Source organism: Aquila chrysaetos, chromosome 26 (assembly GCF_900496995.4).
Source record: "Aquila chrysaetos chrysaetos chromosome 26, bAquChr1.4, whole genome shotgun sequence".
Taxonomy (NCBI): domain Eukaryota; kingdom Metazoa; phylum Chordata; class Aves; order Accipitriformes; family Accipitridae; genus Aquila; species Aquila chrysaetos.
In genome coordinates, this window is record NC_044029.1 from 9,198,812 (window position 1) to 9,216,519 (window position 17,708).

Below are 17,708 nucleotides of genomic sequence, written 5' to 3' on the forward strand. Positions count from 1 at the left end.
TTTATCTGACTATCCGATAATTAACCATTAAAAGAACATATATAATATCAGCTGAGAGATCAAATGCTCCAGCAAGAAGTTTCTCCTCAACACAAAGGGTTCAGCACTGTAGCACGTTCATCAACTTAAGTAATGGACATCATTAAGAAGGTACTTACATTAGGTCTTAATCCTGCTGCCATTTCGTAATACTTCTCTGCTTCTTCATTGAGACTGGCTTGTCTATCAGGACAGGAAAAACCAATATAGTTACACCTCATTTTCCTTGGGTTAAAAAAGAAACCATACCTAAAGCAGCATAGCTAAAAACAAAATACCGCAACTACTCCCCACTGTTTAAGGATATTACCCTAACAAATGCAAAAAATATGTCAACCTAAAAGATTTTTTTATAGTTCAGAATGTCCATTATCACAAATCTTCTTTGCATACCTTATTTTTATTTTTAGTTCTGAAAGGGTATTAGTACACACTGGAGAGAAATGCAGAAGGCCAAACACTCATCTGAGGCAAAAACAGAGACGTACCAGTCTTCACCAGAGGAAAATCTGGCTCGTTTTTTGTCATTAGCCATACTTTAAAGTATGAAGCTGTAGATTATACAATAATGCAGTTCCTTTCTTTGTGCCTCCCCAAGAACACTATCATTATAGAAAAAAAAGTAATAATCAGAGAATACAATGATTTCTCAAAAATAGGTTTCCATGATTCAGGGAATTAATTCAAAAAAGAATGTTCTGATTTCAACATTTACTCACATCAATCTGAGAGGGGATTTAAACTTAGATCTCATATCCCAGGGGAACAAGATGAGTTTCTGGGTACCTGAAGCACTATCAGTTCACCTCTTTTTCTTTTCCTTACTAATATAGATGGCATCTACATTCTCCTAGTAGTTTAATTTTTATTTCTTCTCCCGAGTTTTTAGTTTAATGCCTTCAAATGCAAATGCAACATGTTGCCAAAGAAATCCAAACACATTTTTGTCTGAGCAGGCCCTTTTTATCTCTTCTCTCAAACACCTTTCTTCTCCTTTTGTCTCCACCTTCTTAATTTCCCTGCAACTATTCATTTTGGCTACTGGCCCAATGAATATCAGTTGATCATGTACATGTCACAAGAAAGATGACAAATATGTAAGAACAACCAAGCAGGACTATCAGGCAGGCTACATATCTTCTGCTGAAGTTATTTGCTTTTTTTTCTGTGAAGAGTTAGGTCCCTTCATAGAAGGGTTAGGACAGGAGATCTTCAGCATATGAGTATTTGTTATGTGATTACAGATACATTTCTGTGATACAAAATGGGAAAATTAGAAAACAATGAGAACACTGAGTAGGGTTGATTGTTGGGTTTTTTTTCCTTTTTCTTCTGCTTCCAGGAACAGTTACTAGTTCAAACAGTATCAATCAACTGAGCACTTGTATCTGGAGATTTTACTTTGTTCATTATATGAGCTTTTACATGCTTTGTTATTCAGTGATCAAATTGTGTTCTAATTTTATGTTCCCATCCACCCGAATTTTAAACATTACCCACATAATACTTGATAGGCAATTAATCCCAATCAACACATTTTGACAGTTATTGGTCTTAGGAGGAGAAAGGGAGGAAGGATAATCCCTTTGAAGTTTCTCACATAATTCACGTGCAAGCTGAAACCACTTCCTGACTAACAATTTGCCAAGTAGAACCTGGTTTATACCTGTTAACTGTTTTAAATTACTTGGCGCATGTATCATCAACTCAGTGGTTGCAGTGGTTAGAAACGATTGAATGTCTAAAAATACTCATTTAACCTGCTTCTGAATCACTCCTGCTGGTCATTAGTAGCACTTGAAACGACTGAAAAAAAAAAATAATCTCACACTTCCGAATTTCAGGATTTACTACAAGGCACATAAAATGAAACATATCACAGAGGTTGGGGTTTTTTTTTTTCTTGTTTGCACAAAACTGTCAGGAAACAGCATTTCTGAACTTGGTGAAATTCGGTAGGATAAACAAGGTGCCTTACTCAGGAGGCAGATACAGACAGTACTTCACCTCCAAAAAGTGTTGTTGGCATGTGAATGTGGAACAAATTAAAATCCTGTCCTCTTTTAGCCCAGTGGAAATACATGGCTTGCTTTCCTCCCACATGTACATCTTGAAACATGGATCATTAATTCCGAAGTTGAAATCAGTTTGAATTTATAGTTCTCCATTAAAAACGGCTTAAAGAAATGAATGCACAGCACACTAATCTGGTCAGGAAAATGCCAGTTCCATTTCGGAGTCATTCAGCAACAGTTCCTTTAGTTAAGATACAGGAGAATTCTGGTTCCCATTTTCACTGGAAATCTAAACTAGAAATTCATTATGTTAAGCCCCGGAATGGCTTTCCCTTGAGAAAAATTAAAGGCACAGAGGTAGGAAATTGCAGTAACCCTATGCCACTGAGCAGTAAAGGGCTCTGGATCAATGTCAAACAATGGAAGGACACTACTAAAGGAAACATAATTCACATTAGAGTAAACCATTAGATAAAGTGTTGATAATAAAACAGAAAGGAAGGAAAGGAAGCAAAGAGAAGTTCGGAAGACAGAGTCCTTTTCATAGTTACGAGATATATTTCAACCTCTATCCTAAATCTTTTCGTGAAGACTGACCTTGAAAACACGTCTGATTTCCCCCATTAACACCTAGCATTCAATCTTATTTTAGGCCACAAAAATGTCTCCTCTTTTTATTCTCTTGTATCTCTTGATCTGAGCCTCCAGAGCCAGCAGTTCCCTATATTTTGTTGCGGCTGACTGCCGGTGACACCTCAGAAATGTGCTTGACAACACATCGCTCTTAGGTTCTCCTGACACCCAGTTATATTCAGCTTGCATTCATTTTGAATCTTTATGTTGATCACTGGAAAAAATACTGCTTTAAGAGACGAACACCACCAATGCTGACTGGTTTAGATACATAAACATGTGAATGGGGAAGGGTTATTTTTAACCTGCCTATTGCTTGGTATAAGGCTTCAGACTGTTGATTATTTTTTTTAAGTGAAATCATGGATGTCAGTCCAGCTATAAAGAAGTTTTCTTCAAAGAGATTCCTATTTTAAAATACTGAATGTCAGTACTTGGCATTCTTAATGGACCTTTTTGTGTCGCAACAAAAATCATAATCAGATTCCATACATGTAATCCTTCATCTGCATCTTTTTTTTATAAAATTTACATAGATTTATAGTTACAAAATGCACATAGACTATATGTTTAGCCATACATACATATATATATTTAAGCACATGGACAGTAATTAAAGAATGAATAAAATCTGTTTAGACAATAACATAGGGTGAACTTGTGCCTAGGAGACCATGCCAGCAACTACACTTCGTGTTCAAACAGTCAGTCTACTTTGGAGAGCCAAAATACTCTCACAGATATGCACTGAAAAACAAAGACCATGTCATCTAGTATTGCTCTAATTTAGACTTCTGTTTTCAAATAGCCAATAAACATGCTATAACTTCATGTAATATGAGCGTTTCCCAGAACAACCCACTTACAGAAGCGTGAAAAAAACAGTTATTCCTACAAAATGTGCTTTTAAGTAAAGCTCTTCTTATGCTTGTTTTCATTTGGAGACAACGTGAAGCTCCTCTCCTGTTTCTAATTAGTACAGCGGTGTCACCACACTGCCATTCCTCATCCTAAAAGTAATCATCCCCTAGATCACAGGAAACCTGTGTCATGGCAGCTCACCTCAGTATGCAACTACAAAGTGAACCTCGGCGCTGTTAATACCTGACTCAGTCACTGAAGCTACAGCCACCATACGGCATTACAAATACACGCTTCACTACATTCCATCAAAATGTATCTAGGTTTGCTGAAAGGCTTCAAAACTGCTATAAGCGAGAGCATAGCAAATACTACAAAAGTAAAACACATGACCAGTAACTGTTTTAAGAAAAACCACCCAAACAGCTACATGACCCTTGAATGAAGCTGTCTGGAAAACAAATTTGTTGAGAAAACAAATTTTATAGGCAAGCGCTATGCAAGTTAAAAGTTACCAGACTGCTGCAGAGAAATTAATTACATTCATCCCACATCTCACCCCTATTACAGATGACTTGATTCATCTGGCATTGCATTATCAGGATCCTACAAAAGTTATCAAGGCAAAAAATTAATAACTACGTGTAATTAGCAACAGGGAGGTCTCTCAATAACACAAACAGAACTAACTCAGCTTTTTTTTTCTTGACTTCGGCTCCAGTTTTAGTCACAAAAAGAGGAAGAAAACAGTGTTAAAATACCTGACAGAAGGAGCAGAAGTCTTTCTTGTGACTGCTAAACTGAGAACAGGCTATCTATAAATAAAGCTACTGCATTTGGACACAGTGAACAATTCTGTTGCAAATTTAAAAAAGATAACCCACAGCATTCCAGTTCAAACTTTTCAAAACTGGTTAGTTTTTATTTAGGTTGCATTTTAATTTAAACATTTTTCTCAGAGAGTAAAGGGATTAAAAAAAAGGAAAATATTTTAGCTCCAGAGTAGAAGAATAAATTGGACTTGGAGGGAATGTTGTGATAATTTTCCATTCAAAGCAGCTGTAACCCAAATTTGAAAGAATTTGCCTGCAATCCTGAAGAAATGTCTACATGTTTCTGAATCTCATGACACTCCTTAGGCTAATGGTGGGAACAGGAGTATGACAGGAGGGAAAGATGATTCCTTTCTAATTCAACAGTACATCACTAGGTAGAATATTTGGTCTGAAAAAAAATATTAGAATTTTCCAAGTTGCTGTTATTACCTCCCAGTCATTTTGGACACCTTGCATCACCCGCATTAATATCAATTTCTGTCTCTTAGTCCACAACACATCTTTAAAATTTATCCCTTCTCTCTCACACCAGTCAATTCACTTCCATGCCCTGTGAACTTCTACAATGTATTTTCTACCTCACAGCTGTGCAGTCCATTCAAAATTCTTACTCACTTGCTAGTCGGTTTTTATAGCTCTCTACGGTACCTAAAGAGCAGTTGGTCACCTACATGAAACTGTTATATTTAGGAATTTCAGCCTTTCATTTATGACTGTCTTTAGCATCCACAGTTTCCAGCTGTGCCATTCTATGCCAGTCTGAGTACTTCCTTCTTTCCTTGCTGCTTTGTATCTTGGTATCTGCTTTCCTCTTGTAATCACCTCAGCTCTCCATCATTCTAAATATCCCCAAAATCAGCTGCTTCTGAAGTCCCACAGACTCATGATGGATTTGTAGCTGCTCCGTCCTAGTATAGGAATATACATTCCCCTTGTCCAACAGCTATAATATAAGCAATACACTGAATAAATTGCTAAGTAAAGAAATGAACAAAGGCAGACAACAAAATCATAACCTTTTAGCAAAAATCTGTCAGATAATAACACATGCGGTTTTAAGCAAATACTTGGCAGCACTGAATTTAACTTTGCCACCCCGACTCTTGCTAATCTTCCAGACCACTTTAGACTCCCAGAGCATATTAGGAAGACATTACAATCTTCCACAAAGAAAGCTGAGTATTTAAGTGAAAAATTAGACCAACTGGGTATCCCAAAGGAGCACAGTTGGATTCTAGCTAAACTAAACCACCAGGCTTTTTTTTTGTTTGTTTTTAAGGGTTTTGGTTTGGTGGGTTTTCTTTTTTTTTTAAGGTTTTGGTTTTTTGCTTACGGCTAAAATAGAAAATTCAGTTAGGAATCACTGAGCTCAATGCTGGTCAAAAGCTCCCCAAAAGTCTCCACTCCCAGCCAGATCAAGTAGGGTAACCATGGCTGATGTACAGTACAGCAGCATAGCTCTTACTCTGAGAGTGAAAAAATACTCATATCCCAGTGTAAAGACATGTGCCTTCAAGACCTGGGATGCTTCACTCAGTGCTCACAGAGAAAGTAAGAGATTGATTAAACCTATTCCCAAAATAGTATTGATCTACGCCACCACGTTTTAAAATACTCACAAGCACACCGTTAAACCATCTTCCACAAAATATTCACTGAAACTGGGAGTCTGACACACTCCACACCCTTCTGGATTCAGCTTTCATGCCTAACTTGCTATGCTTCTGTCTGTGAATTTGTTTCATTAATCTAAATGTTTCATATTATTGAATTCTATCTTGAGAGATATCGTTCAGAAAAAAACAGGAGGAAGAGAAGGCTCTTTAAAATAGCTCTTACACCTGTGGCAGGTCAAACTATTGTCTACCAGTGAACCATTTGTCTTGGTTTCCCTTCTAATCTACAAGCTGTGAGAGTTATTTCTCAAAGGGTGTTTTGGGTTTTATTTCAAAGTCCTGGTATAGAAACCTTCAGTTCTGAAACACCGGTCTGAAACTTGGCTGAAGCCGATTCTACTTTCTCTTTAATACCATTTTCTCTTCCTTTCATTTCGTATTCTAAATGTTGAAAGTATAAACAGCCAAGTGAGATATGTTCATCAGAGAAATAATCTCAATAACTGTTTTGTGCTAATGAAGTATATTTTTTATTTCCTTTTTCATGCATTTTCTAAGCATAGATATAATCTAAATGAAATCAAGTATCCTCATAGCTGTTAAGCGGACAATAGACAATAATTAGATAGTTATCCCAGAATTAAGCATGGAGGATACCTATTACGGTAATGCGAGTTTAATGATAATGTTCAAGCCGAAGCTTAATGTTACTGAATATCCAGGTCTGACAGCTTTAAAAGGAAAAAAAGAAGTCTAAAATTTTATTCTATTCAGATAGGAGAACAGAATTAAATATAAGACTACATTTTAAATCACAGATTCTGATAATATCACTAAGTGCTCCTATGAGTCTCAAAGTCATCATTAGCCTAGGAATATTTAGATTTCTAATTATCGTAGTGTTCCCTGCTGATATTAACATAAAATGTGGTATTTTCAATATTGTCTAGTTACATCCAGATCAGAAATATGTTCTATTATTTTCAGTTGCTATGCATCCTAAATTTTTAAAAATCAGGTGAAAGGCAATTCTGCAGAAGGTTCTTCACAAAAGAAACACTTGTTCTTGTATGCACACAAAAAGGATTACCTGCTTGTGAACAACAGAAGTTTTAAAAGTAAGAAATTATGAGATAATGCATAGAAAATTAGAAATAGAAAGCGCTACATCTTGCAACAGTTTCACTCCAATTCTTTTTATCTTATTAGCAATATTGAATTATTCAAAAGAGTTGCTGGGCTTTAAAAAGAACCCTCTGTGTAAGCAAAGGCTGTAAAGACTTTTTTCTTCCAAAAGAAGGGACAAAAATCAAGTAAGGCAGATGTAGAAACACTAACCTGAGCATATGGGCTGCGTTGAAAACAACATCAAATTCTGTATGATCAAGTTCAGCTGCTTTTTTTGCCATCTCAGCTGCTTCTATCAGACGGGATTCTTCTAGGAGGAACTGACCTGCAATGGAGTACATGAACATGAGCCCACAGCAAACAACTGATGGATAATACTTCAGACAATATAGTTAGGAAAAGGAATTACAAAAAAAAAAAAACCCAAACCAGATGTCTCAGATTCAATGTTTAGTTATTTGTTGATCTACTCTGTATTTCACTATCTTTAAAATGTAGTAAATATAGAAAAAAAATTGCAGTAAATATAACAGGTGATAACCAACTGCAATATTTGCAGAACATATTTATGAGTAGTGAGAATGATAGAGTAAAACTCAGCCATCAAGAAACACTGCTCCAGTCCCCAAGAAGCCCGCCATTTAAGAACTTGCCCTTCTGCTTATACACTGATCTTCAATTCCCCAAAACAAAATAAAATAGCATCTGTAAATGAAATATATTCCCATTTTAAAAGCATATTCAAAATCACATAAGAATATATATATACACACACATGCAAACATATTTCTTCAGCTTTAGAATTATAATAAATGATACTTTGCTTTAAAATGTTTATATATGTATACCTTGATGAACAGGTATTTTATCACATATTTCAGTAACACTAAGAGAATCACAACAGGTAGCTTTTTAGAAGTTTCCTACATAATACTTAACTTCCACATAAAAAAAACAGAAGATGACTAAAATGAAGTGACTGAATTTTTACAAATGACATTATCATAATCACTAAACCAAGTTAAAACTGAAAAGAATGAACAATTTAGCATTATCCAAACTTTAACTAAAGTACAGTAGTTTCAAAACCAAACACGTAACAACTAGTAGAACTCTATAAAAATGAGTTTTCCTTTGAAGAAGAGGAAAAAAAACCATTTTGGAAGGTACTCAAACCACCTTATTGCTGCTCCTTTTAATGACTTTTTCACACCTAATTTGTAAAATGTGTTATTTTTGGATCAAGGACTTTTCAAAGGGTTTCAGCTGTCTAGACTCTGTGTCTACGTAACTTTGTATTTGGAAAAGCTATCTTCAAGTATGGTGATTACACATTCCAGCATCCCATCCTTCCTTTTTTATCTCACTTTGTAAAGTGAGATCACTTAACCAAAAGTCCACCAAGCCATCACTGGCCACAAGCCTCTTCAGGAACAATGTGCCAAGAGCAAATTATTTCCTCTCATGGCGAAGGATTTTCTTTTTTTCTTGCCTCCTCTCCTCATACATTACCCGTTACTTACACGCTCGCTATACACTTATGAAGAAAATCCACTTAACCAGAGCTAGCAAGGTCTGTAGGGGCACAGCGAATCCAGCAATGCTTTGGTACAATGAACACATTCACAGAAGGAATTGTCTCAATACAAAAAGCGATGAAAGACAGCTTTCCTAGCTGTTTGCTTTCTCTGTGGATACATTTCAACCTAGCAAGAGATGGAAGATTATTTACTCAGACAGTCATCTATATCTTAGTTATTCAGCTCTGCAAAAATCTTGTTAAAAACATTCAGGTGCCTTTCTGCATTCATAGCATAAGGTTTGCTTGCTTAGTTACATCCATACTCTAATATGTGCCATCCTTTCATGCATTATGATGCTTTGTGTTCATCGTGTCCAGAAGCAGATGATTTCCAAAAAAGCTTTCTCACACAGAACAATAAGTAAATAAATAAATAAAAAGAGAGACAAGCCTAAAAAGAAAACATAGTTTGAGAACAGTTTGGATCACAAGAAATTAATTTATCTTCAGAATTAGAAACCACTGCTTGAGCCATTAATGGAAGTCTCTTGTGATGGGGAAAAAAGATAAATGTTGACAAAAGCTACAAGTTTGCCTTTTTTTTTTTTCTTTTTTTCTTTTGGGTACCATATCAGAGTATGCCTTATATATAGCAGGACAAACTCAGATATGAATCTGAAAATTCTCAGACAAGCAAATCTACCAACTACAGCAGGCAGTTCATATCTCTTGATTTACACTGAATTCCTATTTTCTTTAAAGAAAAATCTTTGAAACAGGCTTGACCACCTAGTATTCCAATTCTCTTCCAACAAATGAACTAAACCAGTATCCCTAATCTTTAGGTCCGTGCTAAAGCAAACCAGCCCTAAACTGTTAATATTAAGGTTCTTTCGCTAACAAAAGCACTGGATTAGCAGAATGAGACACTAGTAACTGGATGTACGATTGATACATCCAGCCAGGGGGAAGAAAGAGGACATAACCTTTTAGATTTCAAGACACAGTGACCATTCAAGATCATTTTCAAAAAAAATTATATACTTAATTTAGGAAAAATATTTTGCAGCTTAGAACTTAAAAATAATGTCAACTGGTTGTTAAGCTAATTAGTTACATAGGAGAAAAAAACCTCTCATTGTGTTCAATAAAAATTACTCAAGGTTTTTCAGAGACAGGTCTTTAGAAACATCCAGTTTTCTGCATGAAACATTTAACACCGTAGCTCAACAGAGATGTTATTTATTTTTATAACTACCCCTAATGTAATAAAATGTAACTGATACATTCTACTTCATGTGACATAATCAACAAATTTCTTGACTTTAGATTCATTTCATTAAACAGTAAAATACTTGCACTTCATCCATGTAATTTCTAAAAATATAACGTTATTGGAAACCATTTCAAACCAATACTAGTGGTTTACTGGTGCTCTTAAGCAACACACTAGGTTAATTCTTAGCTCTTTAAGAGGTCCATGAGATCAACATATACTGAAGATATTATAAAATTTGTACATGCTTTAGATTTCTACAAGAAGTCTAATTTAGAACAGGACAACATTATATACATTTACTGAACAGCAAGTGCACTGCTAGATGCTCCTGTTAAAAGCTCATTTTTATTAATTGTTTTTCTAGGACTTCGGCTGCATACATTCCATTAGTCTACATGGACACATCAAAAATGTCAGCAACAACTCTAAACTAATGTTTTAAATTGTTAAAACCAGAATTCGCTCTCCATTTACTACTAGGTCTCTAAAAAGCGTCTCTATAATAGGATTATTATTTTATATAACATATTAAAGGATTACCTTTATTACAGGACTACCAAAGGTAACTAAACCCAATTGCAAGTACTGCATGACACCAACCAAGTACGAGTAAAACTTTTAGTTCTTTAGAAAAGAAAATTCTAGGACTGTGCATTACCAATAACAAGTCTCTCCTGTGTCTGGGAGGTGGTAGTAAGAGGGTTAATAACTCAGGCTGAGTGGGTAGGTAGCAGAAGATACATAGCACCCTCCTAAAACCAAGTGTAGCATCCTTTACACCCAAACCCTTACAGAATACTGACTGCAAACAGGAGAGGGGAACACCCCACAACTGCCTTCCTCATTGCCTAAGTAGAGGTGATTCAATCAGAGGCTGCTGATTAAGCATTTCCTTAATTGGACGGACTATATAGTTGACAGCTACCTTCTAATCTAGTGGAAAAGTCAATACCTGAGTGTACAGGTGTGTGGTGGGTTGTCCCCTGCCAGCATCCACGCACTCACGCAGCCGCTCGCTCTCCCCCACCCAGCAGGGTGAGGGGAGAAATTAGGAAGAACAAAAGAAAGAAAACTTGTGCGTCACGATAGTTTAATAGGTGAAGAAAAGAAGAACAACCCCTTCCCCCCCCCCCCAAAACCCAGTGAAGTGAAGGAAATGGCTCACCACTTCTCACATGTAGACTGATGCCCAGCCAGCCTCCAAACAAAGGCCACCTCAGAAGCCAAAACCCCTCTTCTTCCTCTACCCCAGTTTTTATTGCTGAACATGACGCTATACGGTCTGGCATATCCCTTTGGCCAGCTCGGGTCAGCTGTCCAAGCTCTGTCCCTCCCCATCCCCAGCCCACTTGCTGAGGGGGCAGAGCGGGAAGAAGAGAAAGCCTTGACACTGTTCAAGCACCGTTCAGCAACGGCCAAAACACTGGTGTGTTATCAGGGTGGTTTTAGCCACAAATCCAAAACATTGCATCATCCAGGCTGCTATGAAGAAAGTTAACTCTATCCCAGCCAGACCCAGTACTAGGTGGAAACTTTCAGTTGAGAATTGATTTGCCAAGTTCTCCTAAAAGGCAGACTAATTTCATTCACACATCTAAATTTAATTTAAAAGCACCTAAGTAAAGATATCCCATTTTGAAAACATTAGCCGCCATTCCTTTTAATATGATATACTAAATTCATACAAGAATGAAGTGGATTGGCAGTTTACTGCTGCACTTTCTTCATTAAAAATCAGAATTCTGAACTATTCCTGTCAAAGCCATAAAGATGTGTTTTCCCAAGAGAAGAGCACTAGCAGGGCAGAGTATATTGGCAAGGTGTTGAAGGTGGATCGGAAGGTCTGATCCACAAGCCCCTGGATCCAGGAACCACTTGTGTGGGTCTAAATTTACATGCAGGATTTTCTCCTCTGACAGGTAGCTGGCAAACCATATGATTTATGAGACACTGCCCAATATCACATACAGAGCTTTCTTACTGCAGGTGTCACGACTCCGGCTCTTGCCAACAACATAAATTATAGTACCCTGATTGTTTTTTGGAATCAGAACCAGCTTTTGAGAAAACTGCCTTCTAGAAGCTCTGAATCCCAGATTTTCCTTCTTCAAGGAAAGCATATTTCTCATTACTCTTCTTCTAAAATGGGAGTGGGAAATCCACAGTCCAGGTTCAGGTGTGACCTTCAACATCACTGTTCTTTGCCTGGAACAACATTGCTTTTTTTAATAGAATCTTCCACCTTTCTTACTAGAAAGCGCAGAGCTGAGTGTAAATGTGTAGCCAAGAGTTTTTAAAGACCTTTGGCAGCAGAGAACTGATTTGATACTTCCTTAACCTCTTAGTCATTTTTCCCTAAACTAAGATACCTAAGCATCAGAAATAGCATAAAAGATGACACATTCTGTACCTACAGCCTTGTTCAAACTTACTTTTTCTTGCAAATCGTCAACAGTGGTTTGGAGTCTATATTTGACCAAAAATTTTGGAGGCAATATATGCAATCTACTGAAAAGTAAGATAAAAGTATATACCTAATATAAACAACAACAAAAATCTTCCAGTTCCTAGGAGCTGAAAAAAACAACTTATTTTCATCTTCTGTCAAAATTTTAAACAAATATTCATCCAGAGATGAAAGCACACAGCTCTCTATCCTGTATAATTTTCTCTCTAAAATGATCACAAACATTTGTAAAGCATTTTGTTAAGACATGTACCAACACCAGTTCAAAAGCCATACATCTGAATTGGTAGTTCTGCTGCTTTATTGTAATATGAAAGGTATTAATTGGTTGGGATATGCCTGTGTGTAACAATCTTTTATGTTCAGAGCACAAAGGCATTAGTGCCTTCCTCTAGAATGGGCTCAACTATTCCCTACAGGCACTGTGAGCTTTTATTTTAGTAGATAGAAGTGCAAGTTGCACCAATCTTTCTTTAATTGAAATGTCCTCTCGCTTTTGCTCACTGGCAAACATTCAAAGGTACTTTGTACCAGAACAGAGGAGGTTTCTGAAATAGCTGATCTTGCTACTGCTGCTTTTGAAAAGAACCATATTGAATGTTCTCGGAGTGCTGTTGGTTCTGCACTTACTCAAACATCAATGACTTACGCTTGTGTCCTTATATCTTTAGTAATCCAAGCAAAACTGAGTAAACTACCTTCTGAATAAGAAGGAAAAAAATTTCTAATCCCACCATAATAGGGAATAGTTAGCATTTGCTTCTTTTAATGTACATTTGTCACCAAGTCTTCTGCATCTTATCCTCTTCAAAAGAGTTTTCTCCTTCTGTGGCAGCAACTTAAACAACTATATTAACATGAAAAGTGGCTATATCAAGACCATAGACTCAACTATCAAATCTGCTTATAATAAACTTCACTAGAAGTTCTTTCAGCACATTCAACATCGAGGATTTGAAGCTGAGTATTTGTTGGTGCTTTCAAAGCATTTCAAGTTTCAACAGAAACCAGAACAGGAATCAGGTTCTGGCTGACCCAATGCATTGTGTCGTGTCTTTAAAGCACACAGTAAGGCTACAAGATCGTGTCTTGAGAACTGAACTACATTCTCACCGGCATGAGCAGAACCACCACTGAAGTCACCATCAACTTCAACTCTGCTGTAGCAATGCAGAGCAAAAGAGCAGATGCAACCAGAGATTTCTGAATGGAAAATTTCAATAGCATTCTGTGGAAGAAATGAGATGAGAGACCTTGCCTCAGAGTTGATTTCCAAAGCTTTTCAGGTGATGAATCAATGTTGCAAGATGCCAAGTCAACAGACATGACCTAATGTAACTGTTTCCTTTAAGAGTTTCAAAACAGATTCATTGGCTGTGAACGAGCAGTTCCCAGAGCAAGGGAATGTTTGCTTAAAGAGCCTGCTTTGCAGGCCTGTTTAGACAATTTCTTGCTGAATGTGTGGGATGTGACAGGGGAAGCAAAGAGAACTTATACCAGGATCACCTAGATGGTAGCAGCATTTCAGTTTGTTTTGCTGCTCCTTATATCCCATTCCGTCTTCATCTAAAGCTGTTCTCTGGCTTTCTTGCTGGAAGGGCTTTTGGGGAGGTTTATCCCCTCAGATGGTTCCCATGGAGAAAATTATTCCATGCAAATAAAATATATAGAAAGCCTATGCAAGTCAGTGGGTGCTGCAACATCAATATATGCACTGGCTTAGAAAAACCTTTTTTATTAGCCTTTTTCTTTGTCTGAAAAACTTATCTGTTGCAGTTGTGTTAAATATACCATTGGATGTCATCCAGAGCACGACCAGAGATAAGAGAGAAAAAATTAAATTGCAAGCCTATGGGACTTGATGACTGAACTTGTGACCACATCTGGATCACTGGAAGCTCTCACTAAAACAAAAGATTAATAATGAAAACATACAATACAGAGGACCTCATGTTTTACAAATACTAAGGAAGATTCTGGACCCTATATCATTCCCCAGACACCTGGTGATGTATAAGGTTTGGAAAAGTAAAATCTGGATGGGAAAGAACTATCCAGTTGCATTTTTGTAGCAACTCCACGCTATGTTTTCAAAAATCCTCAGAATGAGATGGCATTCATAGGCCAGAACACATGATCATTAACAAAGAAGTCTCTGGGGTTCTTCATGCCACAGGCTCTTTCAGTTTCTGCAGAAACCCCAAATTATGGCAACATGAAAGAAGCATAAAGCCACATTTCTAGCCCTGTCTCTGATCTGCAATTTCTATACCACATCTCTCGAACAGTCTAGTGTATTGTGCTGAGGAAGCAGAGTCAACCATGTATTAGGGATGTCAGAATGATTAGATTTAAGGATAAACTCAAGGGAAGAGCCAGAAACATAGAAGTTCCACAGCGTTTAGGGTCAGTGACCTAGCTTGTTTGGAAATACTCCACTGCATTCCACTTAAGTGATCGGTTCTAAAGGGAGTTTGGAATAAATAGTTACTATAGTGGTTTGTAATAACCTTCTTTTAATGTTGTGTGATAGCAGCAGCCCAGAGAGCAACAAAAAGGACTTGACAATTTATGTACGTACGCCTTTGTACTCTCATCGTTCACAGCTGCCAAGAAAACCGCAAACAAGACTTCAGATTGGTATATTCTCCTGAATAGCTCAGTTTCTGGTATATTCTTGTTCGGTTTCATTTTGGAAGTAAGAAATACTGCCTGTGTTAATAGTAGCTGAAGGTTTTTTTAAATCAAAGTTATTGGAGAGAGTTCTGGGAGCAGAAAGGTCGGAAGCTTAATGAAGTCTTTCTGCGAGTCAGTTATATCTCTCTTCCTGTTTTGGGTCTAGGAATCCTGTCTTCCTAGAATTACAATCATTGATATTGGAGGAGGTATAAGCCATAGTCCAAAGTCAGGATCTTAATTTGATGGCACTGTACGCTCAAGACAGAGAGACCCTTCCTCCAAAGACTGCATATGTTCTGTGAACATGTGTTATTTGAGTATAATAAACTTGTTTTATAGCTTCCCTACAAAATCATATATATTTAATGTCAGGATTTCCAAAAGACTTAAAACGGCAAAAACCCTTTCATTTGCTGAAAGGTTCATGAGTGCATATTGGGAAGGCTGGCAAAGTGACTTAGTGATGGACATACTACATCTGGTTGACTTTGACCCCATCACAGCAAGGAATTTAATTCCTGAATACATAGTCAGCATGTAGCATCTGATGGTCCCAGTGGAGCAGATCCATGCACTCTGTTTTATTTATCACTCGGCATACAGTGCATTTAGCTAACCTGTCAGTCAGAAATGGACAATTCATGCACTGGAATTAGGGACTGTGAAGTAAGTTTTATCCATTTCATTGACAAAGATAAAAACTGACCTTCCTATGGACTAGGGTGACTTTTCTTCCATCAGCATAAAAGTCTCTTGAAGAAATGAGTAAGACTTCATTACTAGGTCATGGTTGATATTTCTCTTTCTTATAAATACAACTCCGACATTTTATTTTTCATTATTACACTGTTTTCTTCATAAGATCTTTTCCTCACATATATGGGAGAAGAATAAAGCTTTCCTAGGCTGGTCTTCAGGCAATGAAGAACAAAGACACAAAGCTCCAGCACTGTCAACAGTGTCACTACACAGAAAGACATCACATCTAAGAAGAAACTGAATGCACAGCTGTAAACATATGTAAATTCTCACAGTCACTAACAAATGTAAATGCATGACTTAAAGACTGAAAAAAATGGTGCTTGAAAATCCACTCCTATCATATTTCAATGAAATTTATTTTGAACATTAAACTACAGCAGTTCCAATCCATTTTCAGGTTGGGACTTAGGAGTGGTAAAGCAGTCATCCTTGGAGGCAAGACAGATACAAAGTGCTCACAGACTCAGGTGGAAATTTAGGCATCAGAGGGCTAAAAGTCCTGTGCTGAAACAATATTTAGAAAGACTTAGGATGAAAGTGAAAAAAATAAAACCAGCAGTTAACAAGTTAAACTTGTGTAAAAAATCCAGATAATATGAGAAAAAATCTATAGAAACAACTCCTAAATTATCACAAATTCAGAAGTGAAAGATAATGTTAAAAAAAAAAAGTTAATGTTTGGGACCATGTTAATCTGTTCTTCCTTCAATGACAGCATAGCTAATACGCTTCAGTTTTACCTAATCTGACAGCGTGTTTTTCATTTTGTTTTATATCTGTAACTGGGAATGCACTGAAAAAGGCAGATGATCAATGTGAACTGCCTAATTAAGTGAATGCATAATTAATCTAATGAGAATAATCCATTTTTATAATGAAAAAGGAATCATTAAACAATTTAGAGTTATTAGAAACAATGTATTATTCAAAGGAAACTACTTTAAAAGGAGGTCTCAATGGTGATTAATAAAACAGAGTTAATTTGAACATCCTGTTGGGTTCTAGACTTCCCCATTCCAATTAAGCTGTTACAAATGTAAGGGAGGAGGGACCTCTGTACACACATTTATCTTGAGACCTCACTCCTCCTTTCTCTCTCTTTTTTTTTTCTCACTCCATTTTCATTATGTTGGAGAGAGGTCACTATATGCACTTTAAGAGGCATGGTAGCAAACCCTATTTTAAGCAAACAAGTAAAATGAAACCTGCTTTATTGGTGGGTTTTTGTTTTTGCTTTTAAACAGCAAATTATAAAGGAAGTAAGACAGTTTTGGAGATAAAACATTTGTGTGACTTAAATTTCACTGTAGATTTATGGGTTGGTTGGTTTGTTTGCTTGTTTGTTTAAGTGAAATCTAGTGCAGAAAGCCTTCAACAAACTCCTCCACTACACTGCATCCTACTAGCCATCTGAATGAAAAGATACTGAAGAATTTATTTTTGTTTCTTTTCAAACAGAAGAGCACTTAAGTATTTCACTGTTTGAAATTCATCTCATCTCTGTGGACTGACAAATTTTATACAAAACCTTTCTTCAACTTCTCCTGAGATAGGCTCAGTGCAGACAGAAATAGGAGATCTTTACTTCCTTTGTGGGTGGTCAATACTCTATCCAAAATGAAATAATCTCTGGGCCATAATGGCACTGGTCTGACCTGGCTGAACATTCCTATGTTTGGCACATTTGTTAACAAATTTGACTTACTGACTCTTTAGATTCCAACATGTTCTTAAAATATTTATACAAAAATTCCTTTGGACTTGATTAGTTCATAGGTATATCTCTGTGGTTTCTCAGACTGACACTGGGATTGATCCCACCTGACCACAGGCATTTAATCAAAGCAACTAGGTTAGAAAGAGTCCCCTCT

General features: G+C 36.8%; 1 protein-coding gene across 1 annotated transcript in view; it reads right to left on the reverse strand.

The window, feature by feature from the left end:
- Positions 1–17,708, reverse strand: part of TMTC2 (transmembrane O-mannosyltransferase targeting cadherins 2) — a 256,843-nt gene that overhangs the window by 22,124 nt on the left and 217,011 nt on the right. The window contains exons 10-11 of the mRNA XM_030002975.2: positions 7,339–7,453; positions 159–222 (exon numbers count right to left, since the gene is read on the reverse strand). Coding sequence (XP_029858835.1) covers positions 159–222; positions 7,339–7,453 — 179 coding nt within the window. The remainder of the gene's footprint in view (positions 1–158; positions 223–7,338; positions 7,454–17,708) is intronic.